General features: G+C 51.4%; 1 protein-coding gene across 1 annotated transcript in view; it reads left to right on the forward strand.

The window, feature by feature from the left end:
• DBF4B (DBF4 zinc finger B) overlaps positions 1–18682 on the forward strand; it is a 31111-nt gene extending 12429 nt beyond the window's left edge. Inside the window, 11 exon segments of the mRNA XM_046674550.1 lie at positions 3198–3383; positions 3976–4026; positions 4888–4951; positions 6120–6193; positions 7860–7893; positions 9381–9426; positions 11688–11804; positions 15463–15571; positions 15715–15839; positions 16752–17574; positions 17576–18682. Coding sequence (XP_046530506.1) covers positions 3198–3383; positions 3976–4026; positions 4888–4951; positions 6120–6193; positions 7860–7893; positions 9381–9426; positions 11688–11804; positions 15463–15571; positions 15715–15839; positions 16752–17574; positions 17576–17701 — 1755 coding nt within the window. The 3' untranslated portion in view covers positions 17702–18682.
• The last annotated feature ends 2202 nt before the right edge of the window (positions 18683–20884 follow it).

Raw genomic sequence — 20884 nt, forward strand, 5'->3', positions numbered from 1 at the left:
TTATTTGTAATGAGAATGTAATTTTTTGAGTGGATTATTAATTTACTTAACTGTTACCCTATGGACATTTAGATTATTTCTAAATTTTAACTTTTATAAATAACACTGTGGTGAACAACTTTGGGTAAAAAGTATTTGCTGTATTTGAGTCCATTAAAATATTTTTAGGGGCTGGCCCTGTGGCCAAGTGGTTGAGTTCATGCGCTCCGCTTCAGTGGCCCAGGGTTTCACCAGTTCAGATCCTGGGCACGGACATGGCACCGCTCATCAACCTGTGCTGAGGTGGCATCCCACATAGCAGAATCAGAAGGACCTACAGCTAGAATCTACAACTATGTACGGGGGGGCTTTGGGGAGAAGAAGGGAAAAAAAAAAAGATTGGCAACAGATGTTAGCTCAGCTGCCAATCTTTAAAAAAATATGTATATATTTTTAAAGCATCTGCCATATGGTACTTTTAGTAAGGGGTTGATATGAGTATCTCTTGTGTTTAGAAAACAGGATGAGAGTGCTTGGCCCTAAAAAGGCGGGTAACTGGGGAAACTGCATGAATGGCCTTGGACTGCAGAGGCTCTTTGCTGTCAAACAACGGAAACTCACACATGGAGATACTCAGCAGTGGGGATGGAGAAAATGAGGATTATACACCCAAACTGGCCCAAAATTACATTTTGAACTTTTAGTCTCTCATTTAGGCTTTGCTGTCTAAAAAGCTTCCCCAGGCGGACCAGCTCCAATGGCCTAGTGGTTAAAGTTTGGCGTGCTCCACTTCAGCAGCCTGGGTTCAGTCCCCAGGCACAGAACCACACTACTTGTTTGTCAGTGTCCATGCTGCGGTGACAGCTCACATGAAAAAAAAAACAGGAAGATTGGCAATAGATGTTAGCTCGAGGCAAATCTTCCTCAGCAAAAAAAAAAATAAATAATAAAAAACCACCCTAGAATTTGGGCTTAAAACAACGATTTATTATTTCTCACTATTCTCTGGATTGGCTGAGTGGTTTTTCTGCTGGTTTCCTCAGGGCTTACTCCTGCAGCTGCATTCACCTGGAGGGCCAGCTGGGCTGGAAGGACCAAGATGACTTTACTCACACATTTGGCAATTGGTGCCTCTATGTGGCCTCATGCATTGTATGAGAAGCTTCTTACATACATTGTATTATATACACTGTCGTGTATACAGTCAGCTGGATCAGCCAATTACACAGTGGTCTCAGGCAGCTTTCCTAGAAGGTGAAGGGAGAAGCTACAAGGCCTGTTGAGGCCTAGGCTCTAGATCTCATACCTGTTACTTTCACCACATTCTCTTGGTCAAAAGGAGTCTGATTCAAGGGAATGGAAAAATCAGGCTCCACCTCCTGATGGGAGGAACAGCAAAGTCACATTGCAAAGGAGTGGGTTTGTTGGGATGAGAGGAATGTGTGGCCATTAAATAATCTACCACATTTATATAGGATAGTCATTACTTCATTCCTACGCTCTAGCATTTGTTTTTGCAGTGTAGCAGAACTTAGACAGACGTACTCCTTCGAGCTGTAACTTTAAAGAATTTTTTTTCTTCTTTTTTTTTAAAGATTTTTTTATTTTTCCTTTTTCTCCCCAAAGCCCCCCGTACATAGTTGTGTATTTTTAGTTGTGGGTCCTTCTAGTTGTGGCATGTGGGATGCCACCTCAGCATGGCTTGATGAGCGGTGCCATGTCCGTGCCCAGGATTTGATCCGGCGAAACCCTGGGCTGCAGAAGCGGAGCGCACGAACTTAACCACTCGGCCACAGGGCTGGCCCCCTAAAGAATTTTTTTTAATTGTAGTAAAATGTATATACCATAAAATATACCATTTTACCCATTTTTAAGCGTACAGTTCATTGGCATTAATTACATTCACACTGTTGTGTAACCATCACCGCCACCTCTTCCAAAAACTTTTATTACCCCAAACAGAACCTCTGTAACCATTAAGCAGTAACTTCCCATTTCCCCTCCCTTCAGCCCCCGTTAAGCCTAATCTTCTTTATGTCTCTATGAATTTGCCTATTCTAGATATCTCGTGTCAGTGGAATCGCTGATACTTGTCCTTCTGTGTCTGGCTTATTTCACTTAGCATAATGTTTTCAAGGTTCATCTATTTTGTAGCATGTATCAGAACTTCATTTCTTTTCATAACTGAGTAATATTCTGGTGTGGGGATAGATTACATTTTGCTTATCCGTTCATCTGTTGATGGACACCTGGGTTGTTTCTGATTATTGGCTGTTGTGAATAACGCTGCAGTGGACATTGGTGTACAAGTATCTATTCAAGTCCCTGTTTTCAGTTCTCTTGGTATATACCTGGCAGTGGAATTGCTGGGTCATAGGGTAATCTATGTTTAGCTTTTTGAGAAGCCTAAACTTTTTTTTTTAACCTAAGTGCCAGGTTTCTCATTCAGTCCACTTTAGAGATATCATCCATTCTTATTTTCAGAGGTATTTGGAGCTGGCTGGTACTGGCTCACGAGAACAAATTGTTAGTGACATCATATTGGTAGCTTGAAATCAGCCACCGTAGGAGTATTTAACCCATAGAAATTGGAAAAGGGTACAAAGCAGGTTTTTTCCCAGAGTCGGTCATTGAGCATTCGCTAGCTCACCACTGCTTAATCGTCTTTTCTTCTTTCCATAAACCTGAGTTAAGTGTCATTGTGTTTCAGGCACTGTGTTGGGTTGTTGGGATGCAAAGATGAGTCAGACCCTTTCATGAAGGGTGAGCAGATATCTATGCAGCTGAGTAATAGCCAAAACCTTTTTTTGTTTCACATTTTAGGTTCCTTTTCTTAGTGAGGTCAAGATTACAGATGCAGTGTCTAGATGTCCCAGTGTATCATCACAGAAAAATCATGACTTACCCAAGCTAGTTTTAATCCTCTCTGGTCCCTTCAGTATGCTCTTGCTCCATGCAAACTCAGGCTGGTCAAATAACTCAAAGGCGGCTGGGTCAGGAGCAGCAATTCTGAAGACAAAAACCTGTATTATATATATGAACTCTATTATATTTCAGGATGATGTCTTCTTGAAGGCCCAGTACGGAACTGCCTTTGGTCTATTTAAAGACATTGATTCTGGAACTTCTGGCAGCCAAGATTTCCTTCCCTAACCTCTCAATATTGATGATTTTTCATCTACTTTTGGTTTTCAACCACCTCTGTGATCTGGTTTCAGGTAATTGAGGGTTTTTTGAGCAAAGAAGTAAGTTACATCGTGTCCAGCCGCAGGGAAGCGAAGGCGGAGAGCAGTGGGACAAGTCACAGAGGCTGCCCCAGCCCCAGCGAGGTCAGAGTGGAAACACCATCCATGGTCGATCCAAAAGGTGGCCATGCCAGGCCTTCACAGAAGCCTGTAGATTCGGTAAGAACCTCGTGGGGTGGGAAAGGTGTGTTCTCTACACAAAGGAAGTAAGCCTCAGTGAGCCCTTTTAGGGAGTCTCTGTTTTTAGTTTCACCTGGTTTAATTTAATCTCTCATTTGAATTCAGGATCTAAAAATATTTTATCGTAGCTCTGGATCTAAATACCTCAGCACCATGCTATCCCTTCAATGACATGTGTTCACTTTTTATGGGACTTCAGAGTCAGAGGTTCAGAAGCAATAGGAGGGTCCTCTGTTAACCAGAGAGAGCTCGTTGGAATTGGCCCAGGCTTATCTGCTGGAGAGTGCAGAGGCTCTTAGAGTGAGGTCTTAAAACGTTTGTAATGCTTTGACCTCGGGTGACTTCAGGGTCCAGGCTGCAGCTACCTGTGGGTGACCTGAACCTGTGTGTGGCTTTACCTTTACCTCTGAAGGGTTCTCTAGGCCCTCATTTCTGCCACTCCTCAGTTGTCACTGCTCCCAGCTTTCTGAGGGACATGACACCAAGACAGCCTCACCAGCGCCTGTGTAAACATCTGTTTGTGCACAGGTGGTCTACACAGCATACCTCATTGCTCTTCTCTTCCTGTCAGGTGCCTACGAGCCGAGGGAAGGAGCTACTGCAGAAAGCCATCAGAAACCAGGTGAGCTGAGGGACACGGGCTAGAGGGGGACATCTCTGGCACAGGGTGGGGTTTAGCCTTTTTCCTGAGGCTCTTCTGAAGTTTTAACAAATTGCACACCCTGTAAGATGTGTAGTATCGTCATTATTTCCTTCTTACTAATGAGGAAGTGGGCTCGGAGAAGTCAAGTAATTAGTCTAGAGTCACCCAGGGAGTGAGTGATAGAGCCAAGATTCGACCCCTTGATCTTTCCAACTCCAGAGCCGACCAAGAGAACCTTTGAGGAGTGCTGTGGAGCATGTCTGCTTTGCACATAAGCCAAGCTCTGTAGTCTTTTACACGTAGCTCTTTGTCCTTTTTGTGAGAATCCAGGACCATTAAAGTTAAGTGGCAGAAGGAGGAGTTAAGGTGATCTTGTGAGAGGAGTCATTAAAGTGACATCAAGATGGGTGCATTGGCGGTCATGAGGGAGCATGGTATTGCCAGACTCAGGCAGCCAAGCAAGACAGGTCTGCAGCCAGCAGTTTCCTGCTCGATGGTGGTGGTTGTCACTGGTATTTATTTTGTACTTACCGTGTGCTGAGAGCTCAGAGGCCCTCCTGACAAATGGCTCTCTTCTAAGCATGTGCTCCTTCCTGATCACAAGGTGGTCAGAGCAAAGCATGTGGGCAGATCAGCGGTCCATCCCCTCCTGATGCGGCCAGTCCATGTGGAGGACAGGTGTCTTCCTGGGGGTTGGCATAGGCTCTCCAGGTGCTGTGTTCTCTCCCCTGCCTGCTTCCCCCCAACATCCCTCCCACATGGATGACAGGACAACCTGTCCCACAGCGTTCAGGCCTTTGGAGTCTCATGCTCCTGCCTGACCCTGCCTCATCTTTCTAGGGGAGCAGCAGCAGCCTCCTGACCAATGCCCGCTCCTGGGGAGTGAGGATTCTGCATGTGGACGGTACTGTTTCTGCCCAGGACGCCTGTGGAGGGGAGAGTTGGTGACTTGGACGGGAAGCGTACACTTTTAGAGGGATCCTGGTTGTGCAAGCCAGCTGGAGCCAGATGTACTCAGTTACTGTGTTGATCCACCAAGGTGGGAGGGGGTGGAGAGCAGCAGTAACAGTAGCAGGGTGCAGCCACTGGATGGCGCTGTTTTGTTTAACTTGCACCATGGGTCTCCTCAAGTTGGTCTGAGGATCCTGTTTTACAAATAAGGACATAATCCTAATATCCATGACCAGTTATCAGGTATTTACTCTGTACTAAAAATTACCTCATCTAATCCTGACCCAAGTCCTCTGCCCCTTGTACAGATGATGAAATTGAGCCTCTGAGGGATTAAGTAAATTAGCCACAGTCTCACCAGGAACGATAATGTGGCCCACACTCCAATCTAGTTTGACCCAACTGAATTTTACGTTCTTTCTTCTCTATAGGGTTGCCTCACGCTATAACCACCTGTTTGCAGGTTGTAGTAAATTTATACAGAACAGCCGTCCTGAACCGGCTGGCAGTGACTGGCCCTCATACTCAGCTCCGTTTTGAGTCTGGGGTTTTCTCTGATCCATTGAAGGGGCCTGGTCCAGCTCTAGCCCAAGATCTGCCAGGGCAATAGAGAACTGTGCACAGGAAGGTCCTGGTTTGTGATGGGGGTTGGGGGGGGGGCGCTCCATCGTCACTGGAAAATCAGCTATTTCTGACTTGATCTAATTTCCTGCCTTCCTATTTGTTAGAGAAGCTCCAGCATGTATAGCCTTTGCTGGGTCTTCCACCTAAGGATATGTCTGAGTAACTTTTATGGCTTGGTCTCCCCAACAGGAGCAGCTCTTCAGTAGTGCCTTAAAGCCTTCTGTGAGCCATAAGGCAGCTCCTGTGCAGGAGTTGTGTTTGGTGCTATAAAATAGCATGAAGCTAGCCTAGGTGCTTTTCCAGGCATAGGGGACCCAGCCCTTTCTTTTATCATCAGCAGGTACAGAGGTGAAACATAGCCAGATGGTGGCAGGCAAGGCTGGTGTGATCCAGTGGGCCAGGCCAAGTGAGAAGTTTAGTCCCCGGCCCCAGGAAGGGGCTGTGCTGGGGAAATGAGGAGCGGGTCCTTTGCCCACAGCCCTGTGTTTGCTCTACAGAAATGATGGCACATGTGCAGCAGCTGTCTCTGGATGCTTTGTGTGTGAAGAAACAAGGGCCAAAGAAGCCAGAGGTAGGTGATCCTGCTGAACTGAAGGGAAATGGATGGTTTGCAAACAGTGAGGTCTGTGACAACTTTGGTAAATCCATGACCCACCCAAGCCATATTTTCCTGGCCATCCTGGAAAAAGTAAAAGGAGTACAGCCTCTCAGCTCATCCCTGGTGTCCACAGCCTTGCATTGCCCTGTGCTACCTGCAAATCTTCTTTGGTCCATGGAGGCATTCACTGTGGCCTGGGCTGTGGACTGCCTGTGGGTAGTCCTGGCCTACATGAAACATAAATGCTCCTGGCCTGCTGGACAGGCTGCCGTTCTGGGGGTGGCTCTTGGCCTGGGAATGAGCCTGCAGATTGCATGGCTGGGGGCCGGGGGGTTGTTGTGGTTTGAAATAGCTGCCATCTTCCAAATTCTTGTTTGGCTTTTCTTTCTTTTTCTGGAGTTAGAACAGTGTGTACCACACATCAAGAGGGCCCGGGCTGATTTAAAGCCATGGTGTCTTCTCTTCACCTGGCCTGAATCTAAGGAAGGGTTAAGCCCCACAGGTCCGCCAAGGGCCTGGCACCCAAGAGCAGGACCAGCCATAGTAGCAAGCCAGGGTGGAGCGCTCGGCCTTGACACCCCTTGCTCCTCACCCTCTGGTCATCTGGGAGTCTTTGAGTTTTCCCTGCTGCTGTTAAATAGGTTTCCATCGTTCACAATCGAAAAGGGTATACAGTGAAAGTCTTTCTCCCCTCCAACTTGTCTTCCTCAGCCACCGAGCTCCCTCCCTGAGATAAACAATGTGAACAGTTTCTCAGGTATCCTTTTAGGACTTCATGGATATATGAGCAGATTGCCAAAAATTCTTCCTTTTTATGCATATGCACAGTATTTTTACTTTGCTTTGTTCACTTAATAATCTGTTTTGGAGATACTTGGGAGTCTTGGATGAGGTCTGGGTGCAGTCTGCTCATGAGCGAGGGAATGTGGAAGGCTTCTTTGGGGTGGTATTTGCCCTGGAGGTATGGCCTGGAGAATTAAACTTCCCTGGGCCCAGAGGCACAGGCAGTCATGGATCCACTGGATCTCTCACCCCACCCCCACCCCCCAGCTCTTTTACTGATTTTTTAATTTGTTCCATTTGGCTTTTAATGTTAGCTTTGTTTGACCTTGGCCTAAATGTTGGTTTTGACCAACAGAGCCAGGGTACACAGGACAGGGCACAGGAAAGCAACAGGCATTGTCTTCAGCCTTGTCCTGTAAGCTGACCTGGAGTGGCAGCAGTGCCTAGGAAATACAAGTTGCTGTGTAGTGAGCACCTACTCTGCGTCACATCTGTTACCTACTTTGATTTCATTTGTGTCACGTCCGATGAGCTAAGTGGGAACTCCTCACATCACAGGCAGCCCAGCTCCCATTCCCACCTGAGCCCGTCGGGCTCCACAGCTCTTGCTCTTTGCTGCATCCTGCATTCCCTCCACAAAGTCAGCTGCCGTTGAGATTCTCACACAGCGCTCACCACTCATCATGTCCCTGGGGAGCTGGAGGGAGCCGTTGTGCTCGGGTCTGCTCTAGCTGAGGGCTCAGCCGACAGCGGAAAGCAAAGTGGGGCAGACTCACAGCAGCTAGGCTCACTGGGCCTGGTTCCTTGACCCCCCTGGCTCCCTCACATCCTTGACCTATTTTCCCTTTCCATTTAGGGAACACGTCCAGCGGAGTCAAGAACGCGGAAAGGTCAGTGTGGTAGCTTTTCCTCATCTAATTGCAATCCCTCCCTCCCTAAACGCTGCCCCACGACTCCCTCTGTGGCAGCATCTGCTCACTTTTCTGCGGCAGGAAGCAAGTCCAGGTTGTGTTCCTCTTCCTGTTTCCAGGGCCTGGGCTTCAGAGAGGAGGGCGGCGGGAGAGGGACCGCCACAACCAAGTCCAGAGCTGCTGGGCCAGGGCTTCTCCTTAGAGCCAAAATCCCATGTAGTCGCTCTGCCTCCTGTATCCTCTGGCTGTTCCTGGGCGTTGATTGAAGTTCAGCATCTTTTTTCCCCTGAGTCAGGAGCAGTTTGCGGTGGGCAGTTTGACAGCTGCCTACCACTTTAAGAAATGCCAAACTCCCTGAAATTGACAAACAGGCAGATTGAGGGGCCCATCTCCCGGCTCCTCTTGGACAGCAGGAGAGTTTCTTCCCCTGGATGTTTCTCCTAAAGATGCTCTTTAAGTGGCATTTATTCGTGCACAAGCAGGAGCTAAGAAAAATCACTTGGCACCTTTCATGTTTGAAATTCAAGGAAATCTGTGGGGGAATTAATTTTAATCACTGTCTCAGTTAATTAGAAAGACAAGAAATTGCCCCAAAAAAGTAATTAATGGGAACTGCTGCTGTGCAAGGAGAAAGGCTGCTTTTCACTTGGGTGCTGGCAGCGGCCTCGAACAGGTCTGGAGCCATGAGGCGGCAGCCTTTTTGGGGATTTGGTGGCTGTTGGTTCTGCCCAGGCTTCTAGTGCTTTGGCTGCCCCTTGGACAGGACTTCGGGTCACCATGGGAAGGTGAAAGTGTTTCGTAATGCCTAAGAGATTTTGTAAACTGTGCAAATAACTGGCTGGTAGAAGATGAATCTCTGGATTAATTGACTCCAGACTTGTCCTCCCAGCACCCCATTACCCTATTTTTTCAGGAACCTTTGATATTTTTTTACCATCCTTCTGCTAAGATAGCTAGACAAACACACTTTAATTCTCTTCCTCTCTGCTCCCCCCAGATGCCAAGGGTTCTCATGGAGAATTCTGCCTGGGATTGTTCTCAGGCCCCTTGGGATTCTGAGACACCAGGAATAAAGGTCTGAGAAGGGCGTGAGGCTATTGGCAGAACCCGACAGGGGCTAGGTTTCTCCCACCCAGCCAGGTTTCTAATGGTTGGTTGACAGCTTCCAGAACCCACACACAGGACGATCCTGTATCCTGCTGAGGGCAGGCACACCTAGGACCCCAGGCACCCTGCAGCTTCTCCTCCTATAGTGGGACTCTTTCTCCCAGGGTAGAGGCCGGAGGAAATGGGAGTGGGTGCCTCACCTCTGCCAAATGGAAAGGCGCACCTTGGCAGTGTGTGTTCCAGCTCCGAGAGGCTCTTAGGCTTTGGCTGAGCCTCTCCTCTCTGAGCATTTCCTGTGTGCGCCGCAGGCCCTGCACTGGAGCAGAAGGATGGCTAATGTGTGCGCTCTTCCCTTCCAGTGGCCAGACTGAAGGCTCCGTTCCTCAAAATCGAAGATGAGAGCAGGTGAGTGGGGCCTCCTCTCTCTCCCCTCATCCCCACCAGGCCCACATGGAACAGAGGTGCTTAGGGGCCCTGAGCTGATGTGGGGGATATGGAGCCCCTCAGCCCTGCACCTTCCTCCTCCCCAGAAGCCGATTTCTCCCTCTGTCATGGAGAAGTGTTACACAGACCACGAGGAGCCTCTGAAGGTGGCATTGCACAGTTGGCACTCCTCTTGGTCATGAGTCAGAGGTTAATGACCCTGTTTGTGAATTACCTCCTTTTAATGCTCTGCTTTTATGAGCTCATGATGTCCCATCCAAGCTCATTATTGCTCCTTGTTTCCCCCTAGGTGTATGCTGACACTTAATATCGAATCATTGCTGGCCCCAGTACAGTGCTAGTACAGTCATCTTGGCTGAAGTGAGGATGTTTGGGGTGGCATTGGGGCTCCCTTGTCACATCACCTTGTGCTTAATGAAACCTTTCTGTTTTGCTGTATAAAACCCTTTTCTGGCACATGTTATCTCATGACAGCCCTGGGTGAAAAATAGCATGAGTCCATCCTCTTCCTAATGGAGAAACTGAGGTCAGAGAAATTAAGGGACTGGAACACAGCCACTTTGCCAGTGAATCTTAGCCCAAGGCTGGAATCCAGGTGTCCTGACTGTCCTGCCTGGCGCCCTCTCCTCTCTGCCCTGTCTGTTCACCGTTAGGGCCCCTGCTTACCTAGAGCAGGAAGGTCACGTGATGGTAACCTGATGAGCTGTTAGCCACCTGGGTGATCACTGACTCTTCAGGAGGTGCTAGATCAAAAGTCTCTGTGAATCTAGAATTCTCTCAAAAAGTTTTTTGAAAAAGAAATGGCCACATGTACCCAGCAGAGATTCCTAGGACCAGAATTGTCTGTATCCCTCAGCCTCAGGCAGGGAAGCTAAGGACCCAGCCCCGGGAGCCTGGCAAGCCTCCACATGGGCCTAGGTTCCCTTCTCAGTGCCTGCACACAGTACAGAGTTGGCTTTGGTGGCCCAAAAGTGAGTGGAAAAAATGCAGGGCTGGTAATGAGGTGCTCTCTTCTCCGGTTCCAATGGGAGGGCGTACATGTCCTCAGCCCCAGCCCCTTCACAACCAGTTAAATGCAAGTAGTCATGACTCGTATGCAGCAGCTGAGACATCGCCAATGCCTCAGTATCTCACTGCACATGGCAGGCCCAGGCAGTATCCATTCCCGGAGCGGGTACACGTCTTTGTGTGTCCCTGGCCTCACAGGCAAGAGAGGAGATGCACGTGGGGCTGAGGTTTCTTGTGACTCTTCTAATGTGCTGTCCTGAAGCAGGTGCTCTTCAAAGGCTGATAGCCTCACCAACCTCAACTTCCCAGCCTCCTAAGCAGAAATAAAACATCTTTGAGGAGGAAGAACAAGGGGGTACCACGGCCATAAAGGCGGCACCTCCTTCTCCTTAAGGGTCCAAAAAGACTCATTTGTTAATTCACTCCTGAGGCCAGGGCTCTCACTGTGCCGCCCAGGAACCCAAGGCCTGCGCTCTCCCCTGGAGCCATTGCAGTCAAACACCGTGAGCTGGCAGTTCCTCCAGCTGGGTTTGCCGAGCCTCCACGAATTACCAGACCCGGCTCTGAAAGTCTCTTGAACGTGAACAACTTGGGGCAAAGCACCAAAACCACTCAGTCTGGGTCTGAGTAGCTGGAACCTTCGCTGTGCCTCTCCTCTCCGTTCAGAGCACCACCCCTAGGATGGTGCAAAGGACCAGTGCAGAGCAGAAGTGTTTCTCTCCACAGAGCAGGAAAATCACTGTTTAAACATTCTTCCTTTTAGATTCTGCTAGGCTAGAGTCCGGAAAGGTTGTTTTAGGGTCAAGGAACAAAATGGAAAGGTGATAAGAACTAAATCAGGAGTTGGGAGGCAGTGGCTTCTGGGCTGGTCAGGGCCGCTTTACTAGTCGTGAGCCCCTGGGAAAGTCACAGAACCTTTTGGGCTTCATTTCCTCTTCTATAAAATGGGACACCACCACTCGTTCCACTCAGCTCAGAGGGTGATTATAGGATTCAGATGAAGCAGTGAGTGTAAATGGGCTTGAAAAGTAGACAGGGAGAGCATACATAGTCACTTAACCTAGAAAGGCTGATGGGAGTTTGGTTTGAGAACTTGAGGTGTGCAGGTGAGAATCTGTTTGATCAGGATTGGAATTCTAGGGCGCTGGGCCGGCCCCCCTTCTCATCTTGTCCCTTCCCCACTGGAGTCAAAGTGGAAGTTTTCTGTGTTTCAGGAAGTTTCGTCCTTTCCACCATCAGTTTAAATCCTTTCCTGAAATTTCTTTTCTGGGACCCAAAGATGCAAGTCCGTTTGAGGCCCCGACGACCCTGGGCAGCTCACACCGTACCAGGTGGGTCTTTCTGGTTCCTGAGTACCAAGGGCTGGTTACAGGCCAAAGTCCTTCCCCTTGGAGGCCTGCTGCTCAGATTTGGGAATGGCCATGTGTTAGCTCCTTAGGCAAAGTCTATTCTGGGAACTTAGCCCAGAGAAGAGAGGCATTAGGAGTGCTTCTCCATATTATTTGGTATTCTCCATCCCTACTGAAGAGTTTGGCTTGTGTCCAGAGGTCAATAGGCTGGTTTCTGAAACTTCAGAGTCCCCGGGGGGAGGGGGGGGCATTAAAAATGCAGGTTCCTGGGCTCCACACCCACAGAATCACAGTCTCTGATGATGGAGCCCCAAAAGCTACATTCTCACGAGTTCCCTGGGTAATTTCGATGCACATCAAAGTTTGAGGCCTTTTGAGCTAAATGTGAGGAACAATAAGGGGCAGGGCATCTGGGGGACCCGAAGCGGCTTGTAGGCTTGTTGTTATTCCTGCTGTGCAGATGTGTAAGAATTTGGACTGTCGCTGACCGAAGTGCAGAAGGAACAAGGCTCGGTGACGGTCTAGGTGCCTTCTCAGACCCTTTCTAGCTTCTGGGCCACAGGCTTAGTTCACAGACCAGGAGAATGGGGCAGCCTGAGAGTTCCATGGCCAAGGAGTGCCTCTGGGTTCTACCAGTAGATAAAGGCCGTGGGGTCAGGAAATCATGCAAATGGGAGGAAAACCAGAAGGGAATGTGGCAGTAGATGGAGAGGGGAGGAAGGCGAGAATGAGCTAAGCTGAAGTCCAGGTGACCTTCATCCTTTCCCAGAAGGTGCAAGGGATACCAGAGAGCGCCGGCCAGGAGGCAGCCCGAGCTTGGGGCAGGGAGCTGTGGCGAGGCCTGGGATGGCCTTGGGGTCGCTGAGGAGCTGGGAGGTTGTAAAGGGAAGAAGATGAAGAAGCGACGAAGCTTTAGTGTTACATAGAGAGGAGCATAGAGAGGGGGTTAGGGGGCTGGCCCTGTGGCTGAGTGGTTAAAGTTCTGTGCATTCCACTTCAGCAGCCCGGGTTCATGGGTTCAGATCCTGAGCACAGACCTGCTCCACTTGTCAGCTATGCTGTGGAGACATCCCATATACAAAATAGAAGAAGATTGGTGCAGATGTTAGCTTAAGGCTAATCTTCCTCAAGCAAAAAGAAAAAAAGAGGATTGGCAATGGTCGTTAGCTCAGGGCAAATATTCCTCACCAAAAAAAAAGAGAGAGAGAAGGGGTTGGCCCAGGGAGGGTTCTGGGGGGGAAAGGGGTGTGTGTGTAGAAAATCTGTGAGAGGAAATGTTTAAAGTTTTTTAATTTAAAAATTATTATATGTTGGTTCAAAATTCAAGAGTTACAAAGCGGAGGCCAACCCAATGGCACAGCAGTTATTTTCACACGTTCTGCTTTGGTGGTCCAGGGTTCGCCAGTTCAGATCCCAGGTGCAGACATGGCACCGCTTGGCAAGCCATGCTGTGGTAGGTGTCCCACATATAAAGTAGGGGAAGATGGGCACGGATGTTAGCTCAGGGCCAGTCTTCCTCAGCAAAAAGAGGAGGATTGGCAGCAGATGTTAGCTCAGGGCTAATCTTCCTCAAAAAAAAGAGTTACAAAGGGTTTAAAGTGAAAAATCTGTATTCCACACCCATCCCCCAGTCTCCAGTCATGGATCTCTCCAGAGATCTGCTTGCACAGAAGTACGTCGTGTCTCCTTGGTTCTCTCTTCTTACATAAAGAGGAGCATAATATTCACTGTACTGGATCTTGCTATTTCCCCTTAATATGTCTTAGATCAATTAATGATTAGTACCTGAAGAGCATCCTCGTTCCCTTGTATGGCTGCAGGGTATTCCGTTGTATGGATTTACTGTGGTTTACTTAACCAGCTCTGGGTGATGGATGCTTAGATTATTTCCAGGCTTTTGCTGTTATAAACAGTGCTGCAGTGAATAGTCTGGTTCAGAGTACGTTTATGATTGTTCAAGTATATTTGCAGAATAAATTCCTCAAAGTGGAAATGCTGGGTGAAAGGGTGCCTGCATTTCTAATTTTGATAAATGCAGCCAAATTGCTTTTCATGGAGGAGATGCCAGAGTGCGCTCTCACCGCCCTGGACCAGAGCCTGTTCCCCAGACCCTTGGCTGATCCCGTGAGCTCTCAGCTTTGTTGACCTCCCCCAGTCTGATAGATTAAAACTGAACCTCGGTGTGATTACAATTTTCATTTCTTCTCATTCTCAATGAGGTGAAGTCTGTTTTCATATGTTTGGTCATTTGAATCTCTTTTTGTGGGAACCTTCCTCATGTCGTTTGCCCATTTTTCTATCCAGTTGTTGATCACTTTCTTATTGATCTGTGAGGAGCCCTTCAGGTTTGAGGAGAATGAACTTCTGTGCATGTTCTTCGTTATAAGTAGCTCCCCCCACTTTGCGGTTTGTCTTTTAACTTTGCTTATGTTTTCTGCCAGGCACACATTTAAAAAATTGCATGTACTTGAATTTATCAGCTTTTCTTTTTTCTGTTTTCTGGGTTTTGTGTCATACTTAGAAGTCCTTACACAGGACTATTTGGGACATGTTGAGCTTGCTCGGACGGTTAAATAGCAGTGCCCTGCAGGCCATAAGAAATACAAGACTTAGGGGACCGGCCCTGTGGCTGAGTGGTTAAGTTCGCGTGCTCTGCTTTGGCAGCCCAGGGTTTCACCAGTTCGGATCCTGGGCACAGACATGGCACTGCTCGTCAAGCCATGCTGAGGTGGCATCCCACATTCAACAACTGGAAGGACCCACAACTAAAAACACACAACTATGTACCAGGGGCTTTTGGGAGAAAAAGGAAAAATAAAATCTTTAAAAAAGAAAAAAGAAGGAAATACAGGACTGAGTGCCAGCCGTGTAGTGCAGTGGCTAAGTTCACTGTCTCCACTTCAGTGGCCCAGGTTCAGGTTCACAGGTTCAGATCCCAGGCAAGGACCTACACCACTCGACAGCCATGCTGTGGTGGTGACCCACATATAAAGTAGAGGAAGATTGGAACAGATGTTAGCTCAGGGCTAGTCTTCCTCAAACAAAAAGAGAAGGATTGGCAATGGATATTAGCTCAGGGCAAGTCTTCTTCAACAACAACAACAAAAATACAGGACTGAAATTCAGAGGAGAAGTCAGGTTTCAGAAGATTTGCAAGTCCTCGGTGAAGGTGTACAAGGCACAGGTCAGCGTGAGGGAGGAGACAGACTGAACCAGGGTGAGGGGACATTCAAGGTGGAAGAGATCGAGGACAGCACAGTTCCCTTGCTGCCATTGAGGCCTTTCCCCTCTCCTCTTGCAGGGCAAGTGAACGTGGGTTTGAGTGTGAGCACAGAACTGGAATTGTCCTATGAGGGATTCTTGCTGCCGCCATCACCTGTCCTCCTGTGTGGTTTGAGTTGAGTGCGTGGGAAAAGGACAGCTAGGAGAGGAGGCCCACAGGGAGGTCTCGTCTTCCTTGTTGCCTCTCCTGCATCCTTGGACAAATGGTGCCAAGTGGAGGCAGGCCTGCTTATGCCGGCCCAGCTCCAGGGCCGTTTTGGTCCATCCCCTCACTGGCCTGGGCTCCAGGCCCTGGAGCAGCAGTTGCCCCTTGAAGGCCCCGGCGGTGACTACTTTCCCACACCTGTGCCATCCCCAGAGAACCCAAGGAACGAGAGCCAAGTCCACGGTCAGCTGCCCGCATGGCTCCGGGGAGGAAGAGAGGCTACTGCGAGTGCTGCCGAGAGGCTTTTGAGGAGCTCCGTGGGGTGAGCCTTCCCCGCTAAGCCGCTGCTCCCTAACTGTTCTGAGAGCACCTTTCCCACCAGTCTCCACCCTGCTGTGGCTGGGCGGTCTGCTCGCGTCCCTCCTCGGCCTTGTCTAATCCTTGTGCCTGCTCTCCCCTGGGCAGCATCTGCAGAGCACCCAGCACCAGGGCTTTGCCCTGGAAGCCCATCCGTATGCAGAAGTTGATCGGATCATCGCCCGGCTCAGCCACAGCTTTGCGGACATCCCCTTCCAGGCCAGCCTCCCCAGGTGAGCGCCGTGCGGCCTGCCACGGGTCAGGGGCACCACTGCCTTCTCACTCTCCCGCTGCCGCCCTCTCTAGGGGAAAGGAGCCCTCAGGTTGGCGACAGCAGGGACCAGCCTGTGGCATTCTTCTCTTTCCTCACTTTTCTTTCCCACCATTCTCTGTCCTGTTCGTTTTAGAGGTGGGGTAGTGGGGAGACCTCCATTTGTAGCTTCAGCCAGTCGGGACTTAGCCCAGACCAGAGCATAGCTCCCTTCCCAATGCACCAGCACTGCCGGTTGTGGGGACGGGGGAGCAGTTCAGCAGTTGCTGCTTCTGGCATATGTCCGGTCACATGCCTGTCTGGTCTTCTAGAAATGGGGAATGGGATTCCTGGGTCCGTCCCAGGTGAGTGAAGAGCAAAGTCTTTCTGCCTTTCTAGAAGTTGCCCCCAGAAAGAAGGATTTCAGGGGATTCGGTGGAATTCCAGGGCCCCCTGAGCCCAGCTCTCCCCTGCTGCCCACCAAGGAGCTGTGGCTTCCCCTCTCACCCTGAGTCTCCACCTTGTGGCTCCCTCCAGCTCAGCTCACACAGCCAGGTTCTGTGCTGCTTTCTCCAGCCACCAAAGGGCACAGCCTCCTCTGTGGAGTTATGAAAAGCAACAGCCTCTAACCTGTGCCTCTGGCCAGCCCCAACCACAAGCCGCAGAGCCAAGAGAGGTGCACACAGGGCTGGCCGCTACTGCAGGGTCAGACCCACAGAGCAGGCCTTTCACAGCGCCCCAGCATAGGCAGCTCTCTTCAGCACACAAAGACCCAGAAGGGTAGCACCATGTGTGTCCCCCGACCCTGCCCTCAGCCCCAACCTGGGAGGATCCCACCTTGCCGCCTCCTGTGGAGCTGAGCCCTGTGGCCTACTGGGTGTTTCTGTCCCCACAGGCAGCCAGTCTCCCCGGCTTCAGATTGTGACCTTCTATGTCCTGAGACTCTGCCTCCCAGCCAGCCCTCCTATCCCAGGGCAGCATCTCCCAGGATGAGGGAAGAAGACAACCACCAGGTCCCAGGCGCCCAAGAGCAGGATGGGAAGATGGGTGACATGAAGGCACCAGCTGAACCTGTGGAGGCTGGCGAGATACCCCGACCAGTAGCAAGCTGCCAGGAGCTGGAGGGGTTGGCTGATGTCATTGTGGACCCCCCAGGGACACCAGTGTCCAGGAGCCCTGCTTCCCAAGGCCTCCTTTCCAGCTCTGGCTTTGCAGCCCTCTCCTCTGGCCCAGACCTGGCACTTGTTGGCCACAAGCGAAAGGTTCAGTTCCCCAGCAGCAATACTGAGAAGAGGCCAGGAGTGTCCTGGCCACAGGGCTCATTCTTTGACCCAAGAGCCCCCAGCCCCTGTGGCACCAGGACAACTGGTGGCAGGCACCTCCTGTCCCTCGCCCTTCCAGGCCATGAGCCCAGCCCTCCGGCCTCCCTCCTGCCCTTGTGCCACCCACAGACCTGCCTCTCCCTCCCAGATGCCTTCTCCTGGCCACTGACAGACAGGCCAGCTGAGTTCTGGGCTACACAGTCTCCCTGGCCTGGGGGAGGCTGGCCCCCAGGATCTGAGGATTCAGAGTGTGCAGCCCTTGGCCGTGTCCCCCAGCAGGCTGACCAGCTCCCCAGCTGCCCTGCAGCTCCAGGCCAGCTGTCAGCCCACCTGCACTCAGCTGTGGGCACACAGCCCCCAGGGGGACCTGCAGAGAGCCAATCTACCTCTCTTTCCCCACCCTCTGCCAGCCAGTGTGGAAGCCAGCTGCTCCCAATGGTTCTGGATCCCCCAACCTCTCCCAATCCCCTGCCTTCCTGTTTCCCAGCCCCAGCCCAGTGGCAGCAGAAAACTCCTCCTGTGAGTCCCTCGGGCACACAGCTGTGGGGCCAGACAGCTCCCAACTCCAGGGCCAGATGCAGGGATACCAGTTATACCTCTGCTGAGTGCTGCATACCCAGCCAGGGCTGACACAAGGAGGAGCAGTGCCCCAGGGCTCCCCAAAAGAGCCAGAAGGAGCCCTGGGCCTGGCCTTTGAAGTCCAAGTGAACAGCTCTTTGTGGCCGAGCCCTGTGGGATCGAAAGAGCCCGTCCTCTCACCTGTCAGTCTTTGGGTAGGACCAGGAGCGTCTGGGCTGGGGGCTGCCCTCTCCTACCCCGGCCTCCAGCTGTGTCCTTGACCAGCAGCAGTCTGGTCCAGTGATGGGCCTGTCCAGCCATGGCCAGCTGCCCATGCCAGGAGGCCAAGGCAAGGTTGGCATAGGGAGGGACCACAGAGGAGCTGGAGCAGCAGGAGCCCTGGCCTGGCTTCCTGTCCCTCTGCAGGCACTTGCCTCTTTGCAGAGCCAAGAGGGTGAGCTGTCGGTGCTCCCCTCCCCCACCCCCAGCCTCCTTTCCCACAAGCATGTGGTTATTCTGCTTTCCGAAGTGCCTGTGTTTGTGTCCCCTCCCCCAGCCCCCCACGCTCGTGCACAAGATCCTCAGGAACATATGAAGCAGAGGAGGGGCTCGGCTGCAGCTCTTACCGAGCTCCCTCCCCAGCACTTAGTGGGGGCCCAGTGCTGACCTTTCCCCTGAGCCTGGCATGTGGCCAGAGCCCCCTCTGGGGACCCTTCTCACCTCTTCCCTTCTCAGCCCTGGCTGCCCACCCTGAGTTCTGCTGTTCCAGGGTCACCGGTTCACCTGCCAACTTCTGCATCACCGTCTTCCCTCCCACCCTCCTTCCCCAAGGACCTCCCCCCATTTCTTTGAGCCAAGCCATTAATCTGGAGCCAGAGATGGGTTTGCTATCGATTCTTTCGCTACTTTTTTTTTTATTATTACATTTTGACTGTGGTTCTTCTCACCCTTCTCTGTCTCTCTGTGTTTGTCTCTTTAAATGTTGAAGCTACCAGAAGCCTGATGCTATTCCCGGTCTCATTTTGGAGGAAGAAAGGGGGGCCTAGCTGCGGGTGAGGACCGGAGTTGTTAGTTTGGAAATAGAGCAACTGTGTGTACAACCCTCATAGAGGTCATGATTGGCCTTTTTATGCCATTCCTGTTAAATTTCACAATTAATCTTGGTTCAGGAACTGTAAATACATTTGTTAACAAATAGCAAAGAGATGGGGCTGGAGTCAGCGTGTCAGGCCCTGATCTGCCCGAGGCAGGGCTGAGGGCCCAGAGAGATGGACAGAATAACTGCAGAGCAGGCGGGAGCCTCCTGCAGGTGGACAGCATTGTGAGTGCCACCACCCTCTGGCTCGCCTCGCCCCTCAGGGCTGAGGGGAGGTCAGGCAGCCGCCGTCCAGTCCTCAGGTCACTCACTGGGCTCTGAACCCTCGCCACCCACTCAAGGACACTGCTTTGCCCTAATGAGCGTTCCTGCTGGGGGCCTCCTCCTTCCTGGGGGCCCAGACAACAGCTTCCTTCCGGGCCCTGGTGGCTGCATCGTTTTCATTTTGTGACACGTGGGGATGCCTCGTCCTCCACTGCCTTTCCCATGATGCTCCCACTCCGGCGAGGCGGTCCCCCCCACGCCCTCCTCAGCCCTCCTCCCGATGTCCTCACGTGCTGTTCACTCCAAGACCGCTGCGCAATCACCCTCTGCCCAGGACTTCACATCCCACTGTGTGACCTTCCCCTCCCATCTCAATAGTTGTGACCTTGGACATCACATCTCAGCCAGATCAAGTCCCAAGACTACCTCTCCTCACTGCCATGTCTCTGTTCTGGCCTGCAGAATATAAATTCAGAGGGAAACGCACAACACCTGAAACCTGAGCCAGGCCGGGTGGGTGCTGCTTGACATAAGTTAGGCCCCTCAGTGGCTCCTTGACATGGGGACTATTCAAACCCCCTTCCACTCCCTCCCTCCCAGCAATGACTTTGACTTAGACTTGGTGGGCATGGCCCCATGCTGCTCTCAGTCCCCCTTCAACATCTGACTCTCAAAGGAAGCAGTGTCCCTCCTCCCCGAGTCACACTGTCCCTGTGCCCTCCAGCCCACCCCCGCAAGCCTTGTCAATGTCTTTGGATTCACCAGCTCCCCTTCCCTCTGCCCAAGCTCCATGTTGGAAAACACTTGCATTGATTCAGCAGCCTGAAGAAGGCTCCCTCCTGCTCTCTGGCTGCTTCCTGTGGTCTACAGCCACTGCCTCCATGTCTGCACCGCCCTTCCCTTCCAAACCTCCGCGGAGGCTCTGCCTGAGGCACTCCACTGGGATTGTCCCTTCCAGGGTCATCAGATAACCTGATAATTACCCAAGTCAGGTTCTCTTTGTCCTTTTCCACCTTCTTGAAACCTGGCTCCCCACTCCCAGTGCCCCACTTTAACCTCGTTCCCCCACTCAGCCTCTGCCCTTTCTCTGCCATGTCCACTCCTTCAGCTCCCAGTGCCCCAGTGAGCCCTCTGGCCCTCACTGCCTCCCCAGACGCAGGCCTGGGACCTTTGTTCTTCTCGGTAGGTGTGGCCTGAATTGGTAGCCCCGCCCCTGCCTCCTTTCTGTGTTCCAGTCTGCACCTGGGCTGGGTGGGGAGGCAGCGATCTAGCCACCACTAACTCGCAGGGGGACTGGGTGAGTCCCCTGACTACCCTGGGCTTCAGTTTCCTCATCTTTAAGTGAGGAGCTTGGATGAGATGATTTCAAGGGTCCTTCCTTCCAATAATAAAATACCATGACCTCCAATAAATCCCTTGTATCCCTCCCGTGCTGCTACTTCCGCAGACCGACTTACCACCACCTCGTTCCTGGTCCGAGGCCGGCTGCCCCTTCCTGCTTCGTCGTACATCCCTCCTGCGTCTTCTAACGCCTGCCCCTCCAGCCAGTCTCAGGTCCTCCAGTTCACCACCCTGCTGACTGTCCTCCCCACCACCTCCTTCCCCAGACCTTGTCCAGCCAGACTGAGCCACTCGTCTGGCCACCGTGGGCAGTCCGGCCCTGGCATCTTAGCTCCTGGTCCCTGACCTGGAATACCCCTTGATGACAGCAAGAAGGCCCCACTCTTCAAGGCACAGGTTTCATATTCTCCATGAACCCTGAGGTGTAAACCGTCAGACCACACAGGC

The sequence above is a fragment of the Equus quagga genome, chromosome 11, assembly GCF_021613505.1.
Source record: "Equus quagga isolate Etosha38 chromosome 11, UCLA_HA_Equagga_1.0, whole genome shotgun sequence".
Taxonomy (NCBI): domain Eukaryota; kingdom Metazoa; phylum Chordata; class Mammalia; order Perissodactyla; family Equidae; genus Equus; species Equus quagga.